Consider the following 20,793-nt stretch of genomic DNA (forward strand, 5'->3'; position numbering starts at 1 on the left):
TAGATGCGGACAGCAAACCAGTGATGGAGCAACAGTAAGATACGATTGCTACAGTAAAAAGCACATAAAAAGCATAATAATAATAATAATAATAATAATAATAATAATAATAATATCTGTGATACTCATCAAAAAATGTCCTTGCTGGTTTACTATGAACATTTCAGATGTCAGATGTGAAACCATAGCATTCTTTTCCTGATAAAATCATGATTGAAAACACACCAAGCCTTGTTGATAACTATTTGGTAGTGCTATATTTTTGCCCTTAAGTGAAGAAAACACACTGGTTGTGAGCAAACAGGTGTTACATGGTTTACAAACACCTGGAAACCATGTGACGCTGATAAAGCAGACCTGCAAAGAACTCACAATGTGGAAGCTACGTGCCAGCATAGTGAAACCATGGTACTGTGCCTGTGTAACATTCATTTAACCATACTTGATCTTGTTTGACAGGGTGATATGTTAAATGCATTATTTTAAATAATTGAGTGAGCTGAGATTTCTTCATGTTTTAATAATTTTCCTGTGTGGTATTACAGTACATTCTTTAAAAATGCATTCATGAAGGCAGGACAAATTACTCAACAAATATGCCCTATAAATTAAGACTATGATGATGGTCATAGTTTTCATATTACATGTGACAGTGTTCTGAAAGCACATGGAGAAGTACAGTATATATTCATGATGAGTAGGTCAAGTGGTATTTTGTTTATAGCAATTAATGAAAACATAGCCCCCTTTGTCATAGCACAATTTCCAAAATTGTACTCTCAAATAGGATAATTATCACAAAAACACTAAATATTCTGAATAAACCCATCTGCCATGACTCTCGCTTGGGTGGAAAAACATCAGTTACATTCATATATTTTTAACGATTATTTTATTGGTTTGCTTTATTTTATTTGTATTCAGTTTATTTTCCTTCAGATAAAAGAAGAAGTTTTGTAAACTGGTACGGTCATATATACAGTTGATATCAATCTAAGAGGTATACGATGTAGTAGTTTTATTTGTTGGGTGTAAGAATCCACATAAAAACCTACATCTCTCTCACTGGCCAATTTCAACTATATATATATAGCTCTTTAGATTCTATCAGCGTACAGAGAGAATAAACTGGCAAAGATGTCATATATTCAGAAACATACATACAGTCATTATGGGCTACAATGGACAATAGTTTGGTGTCTTACAGTTACTTCCACTGTACCTGTAAAATCTTGATATTTTTTTTTTATTTGTTCTAAACACTGAAATCAGATTCAGGCCAACATGTTTGTTTAGTCTTTCTTTGTTAATGATTATATCACAAATATATATTTTTCACACAAGCCCCCCCCCCCCCCCCCCCCCCCAAAAAAAAAACAAAACAAAACAAAACAAAAAAAACATGAATAGTCACCATATAAATCCCTTTAATATTCAGCATGGTTTTTCAATACAATTAAGTTTACAAATATTAGGTTATTCACAAAAATAAAATAACTTATAATTTATAAGTTCATAATGTAATAAATCAACAAACGGACAACATCATTTCATTTTGATAAAAATTGTATTTTGAGGCATCTTGGGGGGCATTCTTCAACCCTCCCAGTTTGTAGTGAATCACTCTGGTAGTCTCCCAAACAATACATCACTAACACATGTGCAGATGGTTCAGTAGCATCTCCCTTGTCCATTGATGCAATTGCCATTTTCTTGTAAGTCCAGATTGAATAAAGTTTGATGTATTTGTTGGGAAAAAATGTTCTTCTACAGATAGAGAATTAAAAAAAAAAAAAGCTTTGGTGAAGGATCTTGGTAGTGCATAATTTAGTTCACAACAAATGTATGTTAAATAGATTGGTGTGCCATACATGTATGTGCATTTATTAAAATACAAGCTTGGGTGGTTGAAATGTTGATTTGGGACAGGGTAGATAATGCAAGTCGTGGTATGTTGAATAGATCTCATTATTTTTGTTGTTGAAGTTTTATTAATGTGCCAGAAACTCAGAGTGCAGTTTTGAAAAAGCATATCCTTAAATACAACACCTGCAACAATGTACCCACTGTTTCTTTCAAATACTGACAAGTCTTTTATATAATTTCATATCTATATTTAAATTATTTAACTTAACACCTTTTTTTCTAAAATGAAAAGCAGTGCTGATTTAAAATCTTAACTCTTTAAGCATTGAAGTCTCATGGCGTGTTCACACGTGCATCAAACTTTAAGACGGTTTCGTGCATCCATATATCACAGAGAGTTGTCCACAACACAGGAGAGTCAATCTGACGGTTCAGACATGTCTCTTTCCATATGATAAATATGTTGTATTTCATTTTATTTACATACGCTAACCCATTCCGTTATCCGGCACTCTTCACAAACGACATAACAGCACCAGTGAAACTTGCAGTTGCATCTTTCACTTCTGGTCTGTTGCAGGATGTTGTGTCCTCTTCCACAGCACAGGCTTTCGCAATTTTCCATCCCAGGACTTGTTTTGTTACAGATCCTCCCCTGTGTGCCGGCGGAATCTGACTCAGGTTCCCTCTCACAGAAGTCTGGTGATTTCTCAAAATAGATAAGCTCGTTCAGATTAGCTCTCCTCCTGTGTGGCGGGTGGACATGCTCCACCTGCCCTGTGTTCCTGTTGTGGGCTTTGATTAAAGTAGCTATGTGAAACCTGTCCTTGAGAAGGGAGCCCACAGCTCTGAACTCCGGAGTCACCTGCCAGCAGGTTTTCAGCTGGCAGCTCCCTGAGGTTCCGTGACATTTACATTTCCTCTTCATATTGTCCAATACAACCTAGAGGAACAAAACCACAGAGGTCAAAACTCAACGCTGATTTCATTTAAAGGCATTTCAAAGAGGAAAAGCCAACAGTTTGGGGAACTGTAATGACTGTCTGTACAGTTTAAAAACAAACAAAAAAAAGATACAAGAACATTTTTGTTTTTGATTTTGTGGCTGAGTAGATGTATTGCTTGTAAAGTCTTCAAAAAACATGCAGTCATGGACAGCAAATATAGAGTTCTAAATGTTATTGTATTGTGCTTCTAATTCTGCGAGTGTATGACACACTGCAAAACCATCCTAACCTGCAGATTTAACTCTTACTCTCTCAAAGCTAGGATATTGTAAGCATTACTGTTGTCTGTCAACACCTGAAGTAAACATTTCAGATCCAATTACTGGCAGGAAAGGAGGGCCACCCAAAGCACTGACAGATCATAGTATACCCACCCCTATCACCGCAGGAAGCACTACATAAATACACAAAGTAGCACACCTACAGTATAGTGCACACTGATCACTGCCCTTATCGACACTGCAACTAATTTATTCTGGTGACTAAGCATGAAACCTAAAATACGATCAGAAGTAATTGAAATGATCATGTATAAATCACTGTTAAGGATTTTGGCATAATTTAGTAAATCTTACGTACATATGTCATTCCTTGTAGAAAACCTGTGGCACAATTCTAGATTATTGCACACAGTTTGAGCAACCAGAACAAACCCAAACTGCACAAGGCAAAGTCATTTATTTAATAAGACCCTCCACATTGCGCATTAACTTACATAGCATTCTTTTAATCTCTTCATATTCTACTCCAGTATGTTAAAGGAAAAAAAGATCTAGGAAATAAAAAATTAATTGGTTGTCACGATTTTGAAGTTTATCATACTATAACCCGTCGGGATAAACCGCAGATGGATTTTTTGAGCATTTTATAGCACTGGGGAATAACCCTGTCCTTGGTTATCGCAGGATTACTCCTGAAAAGTGGTTCATGCAATCTATTCCCTGGTGATGTAAAAACCGCTACAAAAACATCAAGCAGTGGCTTATCCTGGCAGAGTATGTGTTGATCAAAACAACCCATTAGAATTGTGAAGGCACCAGCTAGTATGCAGCAGAGGATCACATTAATTTCAGTATAAAATCATACATTTGCACTTAACCCCTTAATAACCCTGTATGAACCAACACTTATTGTAAAGTGCACCCCAGCTTTGAATTAACGGGTCAGCTCTAATCATTTTAATCTGTAAATTATATCAGAGAACCAAGCATCATTATACCATAGCATACCCATTGTGATAAGTGAATTATTACATCTTGTTTCTAATGAGAAAGGAGGTAAACTTTTCTGAAAAAAAGAAAATATGTGTGATGTGGTTTTGGGCATAAGTAGGTTTCCTAAAGATGTGGAAAGAATCATTTGGAGCAATTACAGCAAAATAAGAGCTTGAAGAGCTAATGAACATACACAACATCTGGTTGTTTTCCATTGAAGAGCAACGGAAACTGACACCAGCAAGCAGACTGCAGGGAGGGATTATATGGGACATATTGGAGGCACATTAGGACCAAGGACAATTACTGGGGCTTGAGGTTTAATCTGATGTTTGAAAACCATTTTATATCCAGATATACCTCTTCCTCTCTTTTTCAAATTCTGTTAAACTAGGGTTGTCGCTGTTGGTTGATCTAATTATGTGAGTTTTAATAAATGCCTCAATTGCTTACATCAGGGGTTCCCAAACTTTTTGTTTTTTATCCGAGGCCCATCTGTTCAGCAGCATTAGGCCATTATCAGCACTTCTTAGGAGAAATGTCAAATTAAAACATTTTTAAACCTTTAACACTGTAAATAAACGTAATTTAAATTTTATTTTTTTCATTTAAATCTTATTTTTTTCTTCTCTTTATTGTAGCTTTTCATTATTACAGATCTAAAAAAAATACATAGAATGTCGTTGATCCCGCGGCCCACTCGAGACAGTTTGGGAACCCCAGGATTACACCATGTTAGCATAACGTGTGTTATATATATATATATATATATATATATATATATATATATATATATATATATATATATTTTTTTTTTATAGAACTACATTATTATTGCCCTATAAGGAGAATACCTCATATCAATGGGATATTTTCTTAAAACACTGTGTTTTACTGTATTTAGTTACTAGGGTCAATAAACCATCCCTGGGCAGAAAACAGCAGCAGGATGTTTTAATCTAGTGTGAGTATGATATTTCTGAGTAAAATACCCATGCTGAAGTGCATTCTGATACAGGATACTGAACCTTCACACCACTTAGATTACTTCTGAAGATACATAATCTTACCATGGGGACTCACAGAGATATCTATCGGGGGTATGAAACAGTATTTGTGTGGTCTTTCATGAACTTGTAATTAATGAATGGAACAAAGGCAAAGCAAGTAATCTATTTGAAAATGGTAACAGATGATCTGTTTAGCAAGAATTACAGTCATTCTTAAACACTTCCCATTGGCTAATATAACTGACATTATTATCTCTGGTGTAATATATGCTTTTTTAGCTACTTTAATTATATATATAAGTGATGTTTTTTTTAGCCCGTACCTTAGTATTTTAAACCTGTACTGATGAATTAAAAAAAAGGTTGAGTCTTGAATAAACTTTTGTATGCTGTTTTTTTGGATAGGTTGGAGTTTATTCTCATGTTTCAAAACACTTTAAATACAGTGAGAGTTGATAGAAGTAGTAGATGTAGGGACTTTATTTATACGGATAATTGACCTCCATGACAAGGGAACTTAATGAAGACGTGGTCAATTACCTACAAGTAATAACCGTTTCAGAAGAAATTAATGATGTTATAAACTGAAAAATGTTTTTAGGTTATATTAAGGACTGGATCCTTTTAGGCTGCTTGAAATTTAAGTCATAGTTTAAAGTGAGTCTCAAGGTCCTAAAGTCCTGTTCACGTGAGCGGGTCGCTCTACTCTCAACCTGATGGGCTGAGCTGAGATGATGCATAAGGCTTATACATTTTAATGACCTTCCCTCAGATTACCTACTTGACTTCCAACTTTATGTACCAGAAAGCTGCTTTAACAAATCTGTTGTTTAACAGTTTCCAATTACACGTCAGTCTCCTAAAGCACCTTGTCACTACAAACAAAAGACTTGAACAATTAAGCAGATTTATTCATTTTAAGTGGAATTCCCCACTTTCTGACTGTCTCTTCTTTCCTCTCCCGTCTGAGAAGCCTGTCTTAAAGCTGCATTTGGGGAAGGAAGGGCGAATGTCTTTCTACTTTCCGCCTTGTTTGATGTATCAAATCTTGTGCTCAGTTTAAACATCTGTTTCCAAACAGCCAGCAGCCACTAATTAGTGCTTTTAACAAGCCTCGACATCGTGAGAACCAGAGGGTGGGCATGAAAAGGCAAGTATACCCCTCTCAAATGACCACATTTCTGTTTAAATTTTCGGGGAGGAAAGATATTTTTTCAGACCTCACCTATGTGGTTTTTTTTTTTTTTTTTTATCAATGTATTGTTGTAAACTTGAACAAGACTGGTATGATTGTTTGCTCTATTTTAATCCTGATATAAGAATATTTATAGGGACAAATGGGATAGTCAGGACTGCAAAAAATAGTAATAATAAAGTTGATTCTCTATATAAGGATGATTACTACCCTTTGTAATTATTATCCATTTACAACACAAGGTGAATTCATAGCATTGTTATAAAAAACATGTTAATCTACACTGTGTATCCATGTTTAATTGTGTAATAACCTCAAACAATAACAACAAATAGAGACTTGTAGTAAAAATCCAGAGTTAAATATTGTTTACCCTTTAAATACCCATTTGAGTACAACAGTACAAAAAATAAAACATTTTTAAGCCAAATTCCTCTTTTCAGTTCTTAATACAGTCATTACAGTCTTATTGCGACACTGTTTTTTTCCCCTACTTTATCGTAACAGATCTTGCTGGTTAAACTGTTTAAATTAACCGTGTTGTTATCTTTCAGCTTTTCCGCATCTACTGAATAAGTCAGTATTTGTGTTTTGTCTAAACAATCACCAAAGGAGTTCTTTGCAAGGAAACCAGAAATGAAGTCTGATGAAAAGATACAAGAATAAAGTACACAAGGGGAGGCAGCGAACAATGAACAATTTACCCACTGGACTCTTCTCCTGTACAGTATATAGATACAAGTCGGCTATCACAAGTTGTATTTTTGTTTGAAATGTATAGCCAATGATTATATTCCCTATTTATAATAAAATGATCAATAGCTTTACTATTTTACCAATTTGGCATAACAGCAACTTTCCATCTTCCACACCATCCTCATGAAGTTGACTATCAAAAGGCCTGCCCAACACTCTGTAACAGGAAAGGGCAGTGCAAGCAATAAGGTGGAGTCTCGAGCAGACCTGTTGAAAGCAGAGCCATGATGTTTTGTCCCTCAGTTGACTTTTTCAGTGCTTCAAGTTGACAGAGTTGGACTTCAAATTGATTGCAACATGATTTCCTCCAGGAAGAGGAAAGCAACTATTTTAAGAATCTCACGTCTGAGCTGATAACATGTCATGTAAACTAATTATTAATAATGATGTAACAACCAAGGTCCTTCCCCTCTATTTGGAACTGGCCATTACTATCTATGCATGTGTTGTTTTGAAAGTTATGTAATAAGTGATTGGCTGTAGAATGCACATTTGACTGATGGTGCTTAACTGTATTTTGATTGGCTGCATCTTTCCAAGAGCACTCTTTTGATTGACAACTGTTGTAAAAAAAAGTGTGTGGGTACTTGTGAACAACCTTAGACACGTAGAGTAGAATCTGAGTAGTTAACACTGTAGTAGTACACTGTACATATGACAAAAAGCGACTAACAGTAATACAAGGGGAAAGGTATTTATATGAAAACCTTTAGAAAGCTGCAATTGGTCTAACTGGTCCCAAAAAGAGATGTTTACTGAACTTGCTGATTACCCTAAAAGGGGAGGGTTGCGTTCGATAGTTTCCAAAGGCAATATGTCCCTGCCTCATTAAACATGGCAGGCAATGGACTTGCTGTTTCCATTGCTGGGCCATTTTGCCTAAGGAAACTCAGGAAGTGAAGAAAACTCCCAAGAAAGAGCATTATGTTTCGAACGTGGTTGGGCAGTGCACGCACAGCAGTTATATTTGCTTATGTGATATTTACAATATTAGTTGTTTTCATTTATTCAAGATGCTTCTAAACTTAACAATACAAACTGCCCTGTTCCAGCTAAATTGCAAGATAAGTAGCTAATCAAACGTTCTCACCTGCCTGCCCACTCTGTTATTGTGCAGTCTCATCCTGGCATGAATATCCTTGTATGTTTCTCTGGAATCTAGAAAGTCCCTGGAAAACTTTTCTCCAAAGTCCACATCAGGACTGCAGCCTCCCCATTCCCAGGCGTCCTGAGGTCCCGGGGCATCAGCAGGGATGTTCTCCATGACTCCGTGCACCATGCCTTTCCCCCGGTTTATTGCTTCAAGCTGGAGTCGGTTCAGTTTAATGCGAAAAGCCTCTTCATCCCCTCTCCTTTTCTCATCACAGCCACAAGCTTTTAGCTTCCCCATTGAACATGCATTAGATACGGCGTGGACCACTCCAGCAGCTGCTATTGCATATGCAAAGGCACTCTCCTTGAAGCCTACAACACAGAAAACACTTATACTGAAACCAGCAGAAACACATCTTCACACCAGCAAAATACAAACAATTGCATTTTTGCCAGAGAAGTAAAATGTTGCATTGGCTATGAGCTGCAGAGCCCTGTTACCATTCCATAAGTAAACCACTTCCTAGAGGTGAGACCCAAGGAAGTAATGTGGAAGCTCTTGGAAGATATGTAACGCTTCTTTAACGTCCATTCATCCAGTATGTTTGTTTTTTATGAATAAAGAGAATCAGAGATCGGATAATAATCAGAAACTTTGAGTTAGGTGGTGTTGGTCTTGACCAGGCCCTAGTGATAACCAGTCTATACATGTTCCTTTACAGTATTCTATAAACTGAAAGTGAACCCACCAAGTTTGGAAAATAGCCAGGTGTTATTATTATTATTATTATTATTTATTTCTTATCCAGGGCGACTTACAATTGTTACAAGATATCACATTATACATTATTTCACATTATTTTTACATACAATTACCCATTTATACAGTTGGGTTTTTACTGGAGCAATCTAGGTAAAGTACCTTGCTCAAGGGTACAACAGCAGTGTCCCCCACTGGGGATTGAACCCACAACCCTCCGGTCAAGAGTCCAAAGCCCTAACCACTACTCCAAATGCAGCCTCACCTTTTGTCATCCTCTTCCGTCTAATTTTTATTTTAGGTGAACGCTTTAATGCACAAGCTATTACCAATCTTAATAACCTTTACCAAGTGTAATGAAATGTGAAACACTTGGATATGTCTGGAATTTGTCTGTTTTAATTATCGTTTAAACAAGCACTAAAACCTAAATACAGTACTTGTAAACTTCATATTTGTTTAAAGGAGTGTGGGTCAGGAATTATTATATCAAGTTCATTTTTTTTTTCTATAACATGTTTTTCACTTGTAGGTTGTTTTTTTTTTCTTTAACTTCCAGGCTTACATGGGGGCGGATGGCACTTAAAAGCAGCTTGGAGACTCTGACATGAAGATGCAGTTTTAGATTTACTGTGAGACTGAGTAAGAGAGACTTGGAACAAATCAAACTAACAAATAATTTAAAGTGAGACACACGCATGACTGAGCTGATGGCTGAAAAAGTGGGAAAATGAATTAAAGATTAAAGAAATCTGTCACTTCAAGTTATAAAAACCTACAAAACAAGTTTCTACTTTGCCATAGAGAGTTGGGAACGTGCTGATTTGCTCTGGTGAAAGATGAAGCATTAGCCAACTAAAAAGGCCTATTCAATATAGATCTGAATGCTTTTATAGCCTAGTGTTACTCTTTGTCTTTTTTTTTAATAAAATATAAACTCTTCAGATAAATCTAAAACACAAAGATAGAAAATACAAAGCATGTCTAGGTTGTGTAATTGATAAGTCCTTGAAATTATTTTTCATATAATTTGTGTTTGCAAGTCATCCAAATATATACTCTATCCACATAGCTCTGCAGGTTAGGCTAACTTGGGGTTCTATAGGAGTACTGCATTCATGTGTACAGTATATGTATCTATGTATGTATGCTAAGTATGTATGGGCCACTGATTTGTGATAGACCAATATTATTCTATAGAGCAGTGGTTCCCTTTCAATTCAAAGACGACCAACAACCCATACTTTTGGGACATGCTAGCTACAGGTCAGGTATTTACTGAGCATTTCATGTCAGAGCTGCCGACAGGCCCCTCCGTGGAGTGACGTCCTCGGTCCCGCCTACCGAGGGATTAAGTAGTCACCCAGAGATCACTTTCTCTTTTGCTTCTCATAATCAGGTAGGTAAGGTAGGTATACTAACCTCTCCAGTGGCTGTGATTGTCTGTGGGAGAGCGCTCTCACTAAGAGTTTTCTGGAAGTTCCCCTACAATTTTATTGCTGGAAGTCGGCTTGCTACTTCCCTGGAATCAGAAACTCAGCTTCTGAAGACTGAGCTATAAACGCTGTGCAAATGCGCTCCTTTAATGTTTTCTTTTCAATAGCCTACATCGCCTGGCGGTGTGTGCTACCATTGCGGCCCTGGTGTAAGCCACTCTGGTATGAGGTCTGTCTAAGGACCTAACGGCCAATGCAGGATAAGAGAGGACCATCTTAAGAAGGCTTGTACAGCTGAAGCGAAAGTTACATGCCTGGCCAATATGGCAGGTCCCCTTTGCGGCTGCAGGGGATTAGGGTGTTGAACTACCTGGACGACTGGTTGATCTGCTCCCAGTCGCAGGAAGGAGCAGTGGCCCACACGGCGATCGTGATGGAGGGTCTAACCCTCAACGATGCCAAAAGCCAATTAGTACCAGTGCAAAATACAGTTTACTTGGGTCTCCGGCTGGACTCCCTTACAATGCGAGCCTACCTGTTAGATGACAGAATAGCCGCCATTCACAACTGTCTAACCCTGTTTCAACAATTGGTGTTGTGTCAGAAATTACTGGGTCTGATGGCCGTAGCATCATCAGCCATCCAGCTGGGGTTACTCCATATGCGCCCGATTCAAGCGTGGTTCAGTGCCTTCCGGCTACATCCCAAACGCAACAGATTCCATTGGTTGACCGTGTCACGCGTATGCTGGGAAGCCCTGCGCTGCTGGAGACAAGCCTCTCACCTGCGTGAAGGTGTAAGGATGGGAGTGATCCACAGCTGTCAGGTGGTGACAACAGACGCATCCAACTTGGGTTGGGGTCTGGGCAGGCAGAGGAGTCCACGGGTTTTGGTCGGGTCTATGGACATCCCTGCACATAAATGCGCTGGAACTGCGAGCAGTTCACCTCGCTCTCCAGCATTTCCTTCCAGTGCTCCAGGGGAGACATGTCCTTGTCCGTATGGACAACATGCCTGTAGTAGCATATATCAACTGCCAGGGAGGACTTTGGTCCCCAGCGTTGCACCGCATAGCCTTTTGGCTATTGACCTGGGCAAAAAGGAACCTGCTATTCCTCAGGGCTGTTCATCTCCCTGGAGTGGTGAATTGGGCAGCGGACCTCCTTCAGAGGGAGTGTCCTCATCCGTCAGCATGACGACTCCACCCCTAGGTGGTAGAGCACATTTGGCAACGTTTTGGGAAGGCCAGAATCAATCTCATTGCCACAGCAGAGACAACACTGCCCCCTATGGCTCTCCCTCCACCGTTGCAGCGGTCCATTAGGCACCGACACCCTAGCCCACGAGTGGCCCAGGATGTTCTTGTACGCATTCCCGCCAATACGGTTGCTCCCGGCCTTCCTAGAGAAGGTCCAGAGAGAGAAGGCCACAGTTCTACTTGTGGCCACCAGAAGGCCCAGGAGAATCTGGTTTTTCAAACCTTTGCCAGCTTCTACAAGGCTCCTCTTGTCTGTGGTACTTGACGCCCCCCCCCCCACCCCCAACACACACACACGCACATGCACACGCACATATGTACATACATATACTGGAAAATAACAATCCAACATACCTGTGGCTTCTCTATGTCACTGCTGTTTTATTTATTTTTTCTGCACTAACAGCCACCGATCCATCGTAATAAGAGCAAGCTTATCTAATTTGCAGAGCTTAACACTGCAAATTAGTTTACCAATTGTGACCAACGCTTACTAACGTGGACACCATGTAATAAGCTGATAAACAACATATATTACCAGATGGCAGCAGACGTCATCCAAAAATATGCAAGCTTAAAAGGCACTAGTCAGATGCACAGCGCCATCTACAAATTTTGACATGCCTGGAGGTGTCAGCATAAAGATTTGTTTTAAGTTAATGTATACCGTATAACAGGAAATTTTGGCTGGTATTAAATTCAGTGGATTTGTTACTTTGGGGTTATCTTTCACAGCACATTCACACAAAAGTCAATTTTGCATTTATACTTTTAATTCCAAAAACATTTTAAAAAATGTTACTTAAATGTCTGCTAAAACAGTATCTCATTTATAGTAACTCGTTATAGCATCTACGATGTAACTGCAGCAACTTGGAGAACAACAAGAAGGCCTTCTAATCAGTTACAGTATTTATCGTTCTTATATGACCCTTAATTTTAAGAACCAGTAAACTTTTACGTTAAGCATTTGCTATCTCTCCCTGTTTTATAACGACCATAGTTCGACCATACAGTAATAGGGCAATATTGCCATAAGTGAAATCTTCAACAATAAAGCCGAAACGAAAATGCTTTTATTTGCTTCAAAATCATTTCAAACTGGTTAATAGACTAGCAAGCCCTGGCAAAATCAGCTCAGTTTTAAAACGTTTTGTTTTGTATATGGAATTTGCGATACATACATAATGCCTGCACTTATAGTCATATCGACTATGAACCATTTTGTTGCAGACTTTCAACAAGTCTGACACAAACAATTTTGGTTGTTACTTAATTAAACCCTAAACATAAACACATTCCTACTACATGCAGTTTACACTGCCTCTGGGTTTCTGATCGCATCATCAATTCCAGATTTTTTAAAATCCATTGATGGAAATGCCCAGTCTACTTTTAATGTTTTAAAAAAAATTGGCTTCATCACTGCCATACTCATGTCCACTATGATATCTGACACATTATTTCTCTTGTCCAGCACTTCTTTAACCTGTTCTGTATACCACCAGGCTGACAGAGTGCGGGATCGCTACGAGTACTGTATGCAACCATCTGATTGATGGAAGTATTATTGGCGATCTAATCAAAACAGTATAGCCCTATTGTTAAGATGATGTGCACTGCAAATAAATAAATAAATAAATAAATAAATACATACATAAAATTCTAAACACTCCAATGCCCCCCTCCCCCTCACTGCTATAGAGTATGTATTTGTATTATATATATATATATATATATATATATATATATATATATATATATATATATATATATATATATATATATATATATAGTTGCTGTATTTACTTTGTTGTCTGTTTTTTATTTCTTCGCTGATAAATCAGGGGGAAAAATAGATCTTTATAAATCAAGTGTCCTACTATTTTAAGCAATTCGTTTTATACAGTACAAAAGATGGAAAGAATATGTAGTTGATGAATTAGTCACTTTAATGCACTCTTACCTCTGCTGAAAACGACACTCTCATAAGGAATCTTATTCCTAGTCTCCAGACTGGAACAATTCCACCTGTGGCCTCTGAATTGGTGTTGGCACTCGTGGATGGCAATCTGGATCCCCTGGATGGCAGATGCTGTAGCATCTGGATTCCTCATACACACTTCCAATTGTCGCCTTGTCAAGCCCGGAAGAGTTAAACAAACTGTATTGGCATTCAGAATTGGATCAGACGGGAGTTTTAAACCCAAAATTTCGTTAGAATCTATCCTGAAAAACAAAATTAAGCAGATTTTAAAACATTTATCTTCTACTCATATGTGCACGCAAATATGTGATCTAACTAATATGAACTGCCTATGGATGCTTAAACAATGCAAGTTATTCCCATCCTGCACAGGCAAGGAAAATATAGATTTGACACACCACTATCGGAGGTACAAATCGATCTCAATCAGGTTACTTTCAGAATGAAAAGAGAAGAGAAAATCGTTTGGCACTATCACATTAGGAACCATTAGACCACAATGTCACACAAACGAGTTAATCGTTAACTAAATAAAAATATGAATGAATACATACAAATTAATCTAAGTACACGATTTTAACCAACAAAAAAAACCCTGTTCTTTATTATTGGACACAATTATTCGAGCACATTTTCTTTGTTCTTAAAAATAAAATTAAAAAAGTATAAATTGACATAGGCCTACATTGTGCATCAAAAATATATTTGATTTAGCTCTTGTTTTTCTAATTATGTCTAACACAGATACATGCTGCCTTTAGCCAGCAAGTTGCTTTTATACTGTGAATGTGAAATAAATTAGATTAAAGAACAATTAACGTGTGCATAATTTGTGCATCAATGCAGTACGCTTATTTAAAAGATTACAACAAAGCTTATTACACCTCTTATGCTCTAAAGCTACAATTAACCACGACTTCAAACCAGAAAAGCTTTGAACTTGGGCTATAGAAACCGCAGACTTGGACAAAAAGCTCTTCCTAATTATTTAAAGGAATTCCCTACAAATGTTTACTGGTGTATGGCCTCGGGGTGCTTTAATGCTGTTTGCATCGCACACGTTTCAGATTTACCACGTACCTACATATTAAGAGATTAAAAATAAGGTCTGCACAAAAATAAACAGTATCAGTACTTCAATAAACTGCACATCTGTTCCATCCCAATGCTTCGTTTAACTCCTATTGTCGAGTTAAAGAGTACTTTATTTTCTATAAGGTGAAAGAAATGTTTTTTGTTGTTTTGTTTTTCCACTGGAAGCTGCGATTGTCAAGGAACAGCGTATATCCGTAAAAACTAGATCAGTTACACAAATTTACTTAAAAAAAATTAAGATGTGTTCGTTTAAAAAATACAACATCATTTTCAAATCTCGACAAATGACAGATTACCACAACTTTACTTAAAGTGATTAAAAAGTGAAGTGGATAGGTAGGCTTTCGTTTTGAACTGTTCATCTTCCATTCAGTTCTGCAAGAGTTTCATAACCAGATAACAAAAAAAAAAAAATCCTTTCCAAATACAAGTTCTTTACATATCTCTTAAGCATGCATATTTACAATAAATGCAGTATGCTCCTGCGAGGGTCAATAAAATCACATGTTTGTTGCTTTTCATTCATTTGACCATTTCATTGTGTTTTCCCCGAGACATCTTATTAGTTTGTATTTGTTCACATAGTGGTTGTAATACATGTGGGTATTCATACCTTAAACGTACAAAACGCTTTGTGATCATTATAAGCATGACTTCATAATACATTAATCACATAGCATATAATTAATAACGCAATAATAATAATAATAATAATAATAATAATAATAATAATAATAATAATAATAATAATAATCACATCGCGTATATGTAATATACATGCATGTTTAAAAACATGGTAACCGGTACCAGAGAAATTTCTAGACAGAAAGATGTATTTTCTCAAAGATCTAGATTGACAAAGTAATACGTTAACAAGAATAATAATTCTTACCTTTGCATAAGGAGTGATATAACCATCAACAAACGAACTATTTGTAAAATGAATATTTCCATTTTTGTTTAAAACAGAACTCCTTTTAAAGCACGGGCAGTGGGGCAGGTACAATCTCTCCACGTTTCAGCTGGAGACTGTTTGCAAGAAAACACACGACTTTTTTTAGACGTAAACTCCAGCTGTGCTTTATGAATTCTGGATATGGCGTTGGGATTAAATTTAGATAACTCTTACTTCCTAAAACAAAAAGCTGTCAAAAACCTAATATCCTTCATACAACAGATTCGGACAAAGTTTCGCTTTTCATTACCCCCGCCCCTTTAGAACTCCTTTGCAAATGTAAACTTAGGCTGAAAGGTGTTTTTTCTTGAATAATAGGGTATACCTGGACAGCATTTATTTATTTATTTTCAGTTTTCGCAGTGATCCACTCCGTTATTTGTATTCGACAGTATCCACAATGCGCTTTCTCATTCTCGCTCTCTATCTCTGCTCAATGTGACTTGTGAATTTTCCTCATCACGATAGCAGTCTCTAAACTACTCCACTTAAACAGATATCCAGCCCATGTGTGACGTCACACTAGGGAATATAAAGAAATCTGCGACAGAAAGAACAGCTAGTAAGAGTCATATGATTCTTTAGAGGTAGTGATAGATCCATTTTCAAATGGACTGCGTGATCAAATATGCGATAAAATATGTGTAAAACTCATGAGTCATGATTGCCAAAATATGAGACATCATGTTGTCCTATTTCTAAAGCTTGGCTGTAGCTTGATTTGTTGTGGTAAATATGATCAGATCAACATAAATCAAAGCAAAGATCGCATGCCTCTTCCTATACAGTATGTTTTCTGATTAGCGGATCTTGCAAACTGCTGTCATGGCCGTGCCATTTTCTTTGGATCTTATACAGCCCAATCTCAATGAGTATGAAGATCCAGTTGCATCTTGTCATTATTTGTTCATTTGTAATCCATTAAAAAAAAAAGTTTCTGAATTGTAGATCATGCCTTTTTGTTAAATGTGTATCTATAACGATCAGCACATTTCGACATCTAATTTTAAAATAAAAAACAAACAAAACAGATCTATATATTGCTTTGGTATACCCTACTGTATCTTACATTTACAAATATATTGTAATATAAGAATCATTCAGTGAACACGGTAAAAGGAGACTGATCTCTTATGTATTTTACAAAAAGGCCTCTATATAATTGATTTATATGTCTTTTATGTATTTATTAATCTGTTTATTTATTTTTGGACTGAAAATGTATTTATACATGTGCCACATTTTTGACACTTTGTATACGTTGTAGATTTCATATCAAACATAATAGTATGTAACAGACTATATAACCCCAGATTATATAGCCTGTATATGTTTGACACAGTTAAAACGCATAGTGTTACTAAAGTAAACGTGCGCCCTAATAATTTACATTTGCTTGAATACAACGTGTCTTCAAAATGTAGTACATTAATGATTTGCTTAATTATTGTTATGTTGGACATAAATAGCAAACGACGACTTTGTATGGCTTTCCTGATTCATATGTTATTATAAAAAATGATAACATAAACGAGTCATCGTTTCATTTGGCTGTATTTTACACGAATGCCTAATTTTATAAAGAGACGCGATGCACGCAAACATTAACCTGCTGGCAGTGGAACAGTTATGATAACAGGACATTATGCCGGGCGGTGATTCACTAAAGCAACATGATGACGTGTGCGTATTCATTTTGATAATTTGTAGCTTTGTTTATTTTCTTTTTTCTTTTTTTACGGGAATTGTCCGTAGTCATCAAGTCTCTAGGGTAAATTATTCAAGTCTTAGTCAACTAAAAGGTAGGCCGACAGTATTACATCTCGTAGCCTGCAAGTTATTAAGTTACTTACCACAATTATCATGCACTCTCACCAACAGGGATCGCATTCCTGCTATTGCAAATATTGCGACAGTCCTCTTTGAACTTTTAACTTAATTGGATAATTAATCTCTGGGACCTTTTGTGGAAGTTTATTGCATGTTGACTGAGCCCCATAAAGCCTGCTGTGTAATGTTCTAGTTATTTTAGTAATACTCGGGAAATTGTTGTTGTACTGATCTCGTAAAATATGAGCCATTAGTCTGTCAATGTTAACATTTGTTTATCATAGCTACACATTGTTAAATTAACTTAAGATATCCTAAAATTGTGAAATCATAGTGATGTATTTCCTGGAACAATTCAATCAACGGGGGGGGGGGGGGGTTAGGGTATTAAGGTGCATGTGCGTTCTTAGAAGCTGCATAAAGTGTGCTGCTTTCCAGGTTTCTCATCATTATATCAAACCGGTATTCCTGGAATTTAAAGCAGAAAATGGCTAAATATGTGTATATTAAATATTCACACACAAATCCTACAGACTGTAAATTATACTACTCGCAGTCTAACTTGGCACCGCAAGGGATCCGACATGTCTGCTGGATAAACTGTGTGCTGGTAATAGAGGTAGCTCAGCAAAATCTAATACTGTACCTAAAAAAACTTAAATGACAAACTATTTGACCACATTGAAAAATATTACAGTAGTAATTGCTGTCAAGGGTTGTATTCATTTTAATTGTATACTCCATTATGTAAACAACTATTTTATTGCAGCTGTACCTTACTCGTGAGACACAAGCATTTTAAGCAATATTAATATTCTTTGAAGTTTAGAGTCACACTAATACACTGCTACTACCCACCATTATAAACGTTTACCCTGGTAAATTTGCACAGTATTTTTGTTTTCTTATGCTTTTCCCATGGTTATACTATACATTTCCCATGGTTTGCTGTGTTTTATAATACGCTTTACCATACCTTTCAGGGCTTTACAATGCTTACATATGCTTTAGCTTTCAATAAAAAGTGCTTCTCACTTGTGTTGTAAACTTGCAGAATTATTCTTCTTGAAATACAGAAATCCCATTCCTAGCAACAGGACTGCTGAAATGAATGTTAAAACTCATATCTACTTCTATAAACTCTATAATATTAGGTTACAGATCTAACCCTGGTTCCCTAAAAGATAAGACGACCACCAACAATCCTTTTGGGAAATGCCTGCCACAGGTAGGTATTCACTGAGCATTTTATATCAGAGCTGCCGATAGGCCCCTCCGTGGAACTCACTTTCTCTTTTGCATCGAACCCGTGAAAGCGACCGATGTGGCCACGTTGGCTGGTGGTCGTCTTCTCTTTCAGGGGACCAGGGTTACATCCGAAACCTAACGTTCCCTTTCAATTCAAAGACAACCACCAACAATACTTGGTGGTCGGAGACAGCAGACGAGGGACAACTCAACACTGTGAACCATGATTAGCGGTGCAAGCGTGCAACCTCGAGGACCCTTGTGCCTAATGAAGGCATAGAAGGACCTACTACATTGAGTTGGTAGAACCTAGTGAACGTATGTGTGGTAACCCAACTAGCCGCAGTGCATATGTCAGTTAGTGAGGCTCCTCTAAAGAGGGCTCACAATGTAGCCATTCCTCTTGTAGAATGCATGGCCACCCGTCTAGGTGGGGATAGGCAGGCATTTGCATGAAGGCTATGCAATTTGCCGGAAGTCTATGCAATGTTACCCTGGGGACCGAAGTCCTTCCTGGCAGTTGACATATCCCAGCTGAAGGACTGATGCGGCTGCGACCATCAGACCCAGCAACCTTTGGCACAACACCAGACGTACTGTCGATCCCTGTTGAAACAGGGAGAGACAGTTCTGTATGGCGGCTACTCTGTCGTCTGACAGGTAGGCTTACTTTGAAAATATGCGGGGGCTAAGGAGAGGCCGAATGGCAGCACGGAAAACTCGAAGATGCTTCCCTGAAAAGCGAAGCAGAGATACTTTCTGTACGCTAGACGAATAGGAATGTGAAAATACACGTCCTTTAAGTCCACGGTGGTAAACCAGTCGCCCGGCCGGACAGATTGTAGAATGTGACGGTGTGTGAGCATTTGGAACCTCCTCTCCCTCAAGAACCTGATGAGGTGCCTCAGGTCTAGGATGGAGCGCCATCCTTCTTCGGCACCAGAAAATACCTCAAGTAGAACCCTTCCTTTTGGACGGTGGGTTCTACGAGGCGGATGGCTTGTTTGAGAAGTAGTGCAGCTACTTCTTGTTTGAGAGACCTGGCGAGTGTCGCTCATGGATGTAATCGTGATCCTTCAAAAGGGAGGAGGTCCTGCGTGGAACTGTAGCGTGTAACCAGTGTGTATGGTGGCGAGCACCCAAGTGTCCGAGGTGCAGTTGCACCAATATTGCAACTGAAGTGCGAGAAGGGAGCATCAAGGCTACCTGCTGAGATGCCTCGCATTCCCGATGGGAACGTTGTAAAATCTCTTCCACCACTGGCCCGAAGGTATGGCCGGGAGATATTGGAGCGTCTAACAAAGCTGATTTGTCCGCTTCAGGGACCCTGCTACCAGGCTTGTCAGGCTCTGGCCCAGGGCCTGACCTTGGCAGCCGGAAATCTGGAGCAGCGTACCAGAGACTAGGCGCAGCTCTGAAGCCACCAGTTCCGGAAGGGGCGTCGACTGCAGTATGCCATCCAGGTAAGCCGTGAGAAGGCTTGTCGTGTTGGTGAGGAACGTAACCTGCTTTTCAGCTGCATAAGTCTTTTTTAAATGAGCCTCTGTTACTCTGCATTGGCTGTTAGGGCATGCAGGGTCCTTAGGTAAACCCCCTACTGGAGGAGCTCTCACCAGGGCCGCTATGGTCTGGCCATTGTTGGGTATTCCTCCAAGCCCAGTGCCCCTGCACCTTCCAAGGAAGCCAGCAGGACACTCCGTTTCACCACACTTGGCGCCGAGGCCGGGTGGTTCGAAGATGACCGCACCTCTTCTAGGAAGTTATGGAACACCGGGAAGGGCTGAAGGTGAGGCAATGCTTTCTGCGTCCTGAAGTCTGACCGGCGCGGCTCGGGCACTGCCATAAAAAGTACCTGAAGGAACTTGGAGGCTCCCTCTGTAAGTGCCGGGATCAAACTTGGGAGAGGGGAGAGACCACCATCCGGGTTGTCTCGGAGCTGAGACCTGTCTCAAAGGTCAGCTCTTGCATGTTTTCTTCCTCCTCCTCCTGAGAGAAGGGTCTACCATCCCAGGAGGCCATGATTGAAATCTCATGCTGGTCTTCATCTGCAATTGCCAGATCTGTTTCAGAGGCATCTGGGGCGA

At 38.4% G+C, this 20,793-nt stretch overlaps 1 protein-coding gene across 1 annotated transcript; it reads right to left on the reverse strand.

Annotated features, from left to right (window-relative positions):
* Positions 1 to 1,410: 1,410 nt before the first annotated feature.
* On the reverse strand, positions 1,411 to 16,065 carry LOC117427102 (protein Wnt-10a). Its single transcript, XM_034045475.3, has 4 exons — positions 15,569 to 16,065; positions 13,561 to 13,823; positions 8,139 to 8,512; positions 1,411 to 2,809 (listed from the first exon to the last, which is right to left on the reverse strand). The coding sequence occupies exons 1-4, from the start codon at positions 15,628 to 15,630 to the stop codon at positions 2,342 to 2,344; spliced, it is 1,167 nt and encodes a 388-aa protein (XP_033901366.1). The 5' UTR covers positions 15,631 to 16,065; the 3' UTR covers positions 1,411 to 2,341.
* Positions 16,066 to 20,793: the final 4,728 nt, after the last annotated feature.

This window comes from Acipenser ruthenus, chromosome 11 (assembly GCF_902713425.1).
Source record: "Acipenser ruthenus chromosome 11, fAciRut3.2 maternal haplotype, whole genome shotgun sequence".
In the NCBI taxonomy this organism is placed as follows: Eukaryota; Metazoa; Chordata; class Actinopteri; order Acipenseriformes; family Acipenseridae; genus Acipenser; species Acipenser ruthenus.

Coding starts and splice junctions, on each gene's coding strand:
- LOC117427102 (XM_034045475.3), bottom strand. CDS start 15,630: ATGGAAATATTCATTTTACAAATAGTTCGTTTGTTGATGGTTATATCA. Junction 13,824..15,568: donor ATATCACTCCTTATGCAAAG/GTAAGAATTATT, acceptor TTTGTTTTTCAG/GATAGATTCTAACGAAATTT. Junction 8,513..13,560: donor GAGTGTCGTTTTCAGCAGAG/GTAAGAGTGCAT, acceptor TCTGTGTTGTAG/GCTTCAAGGAGAGTGCCTTT.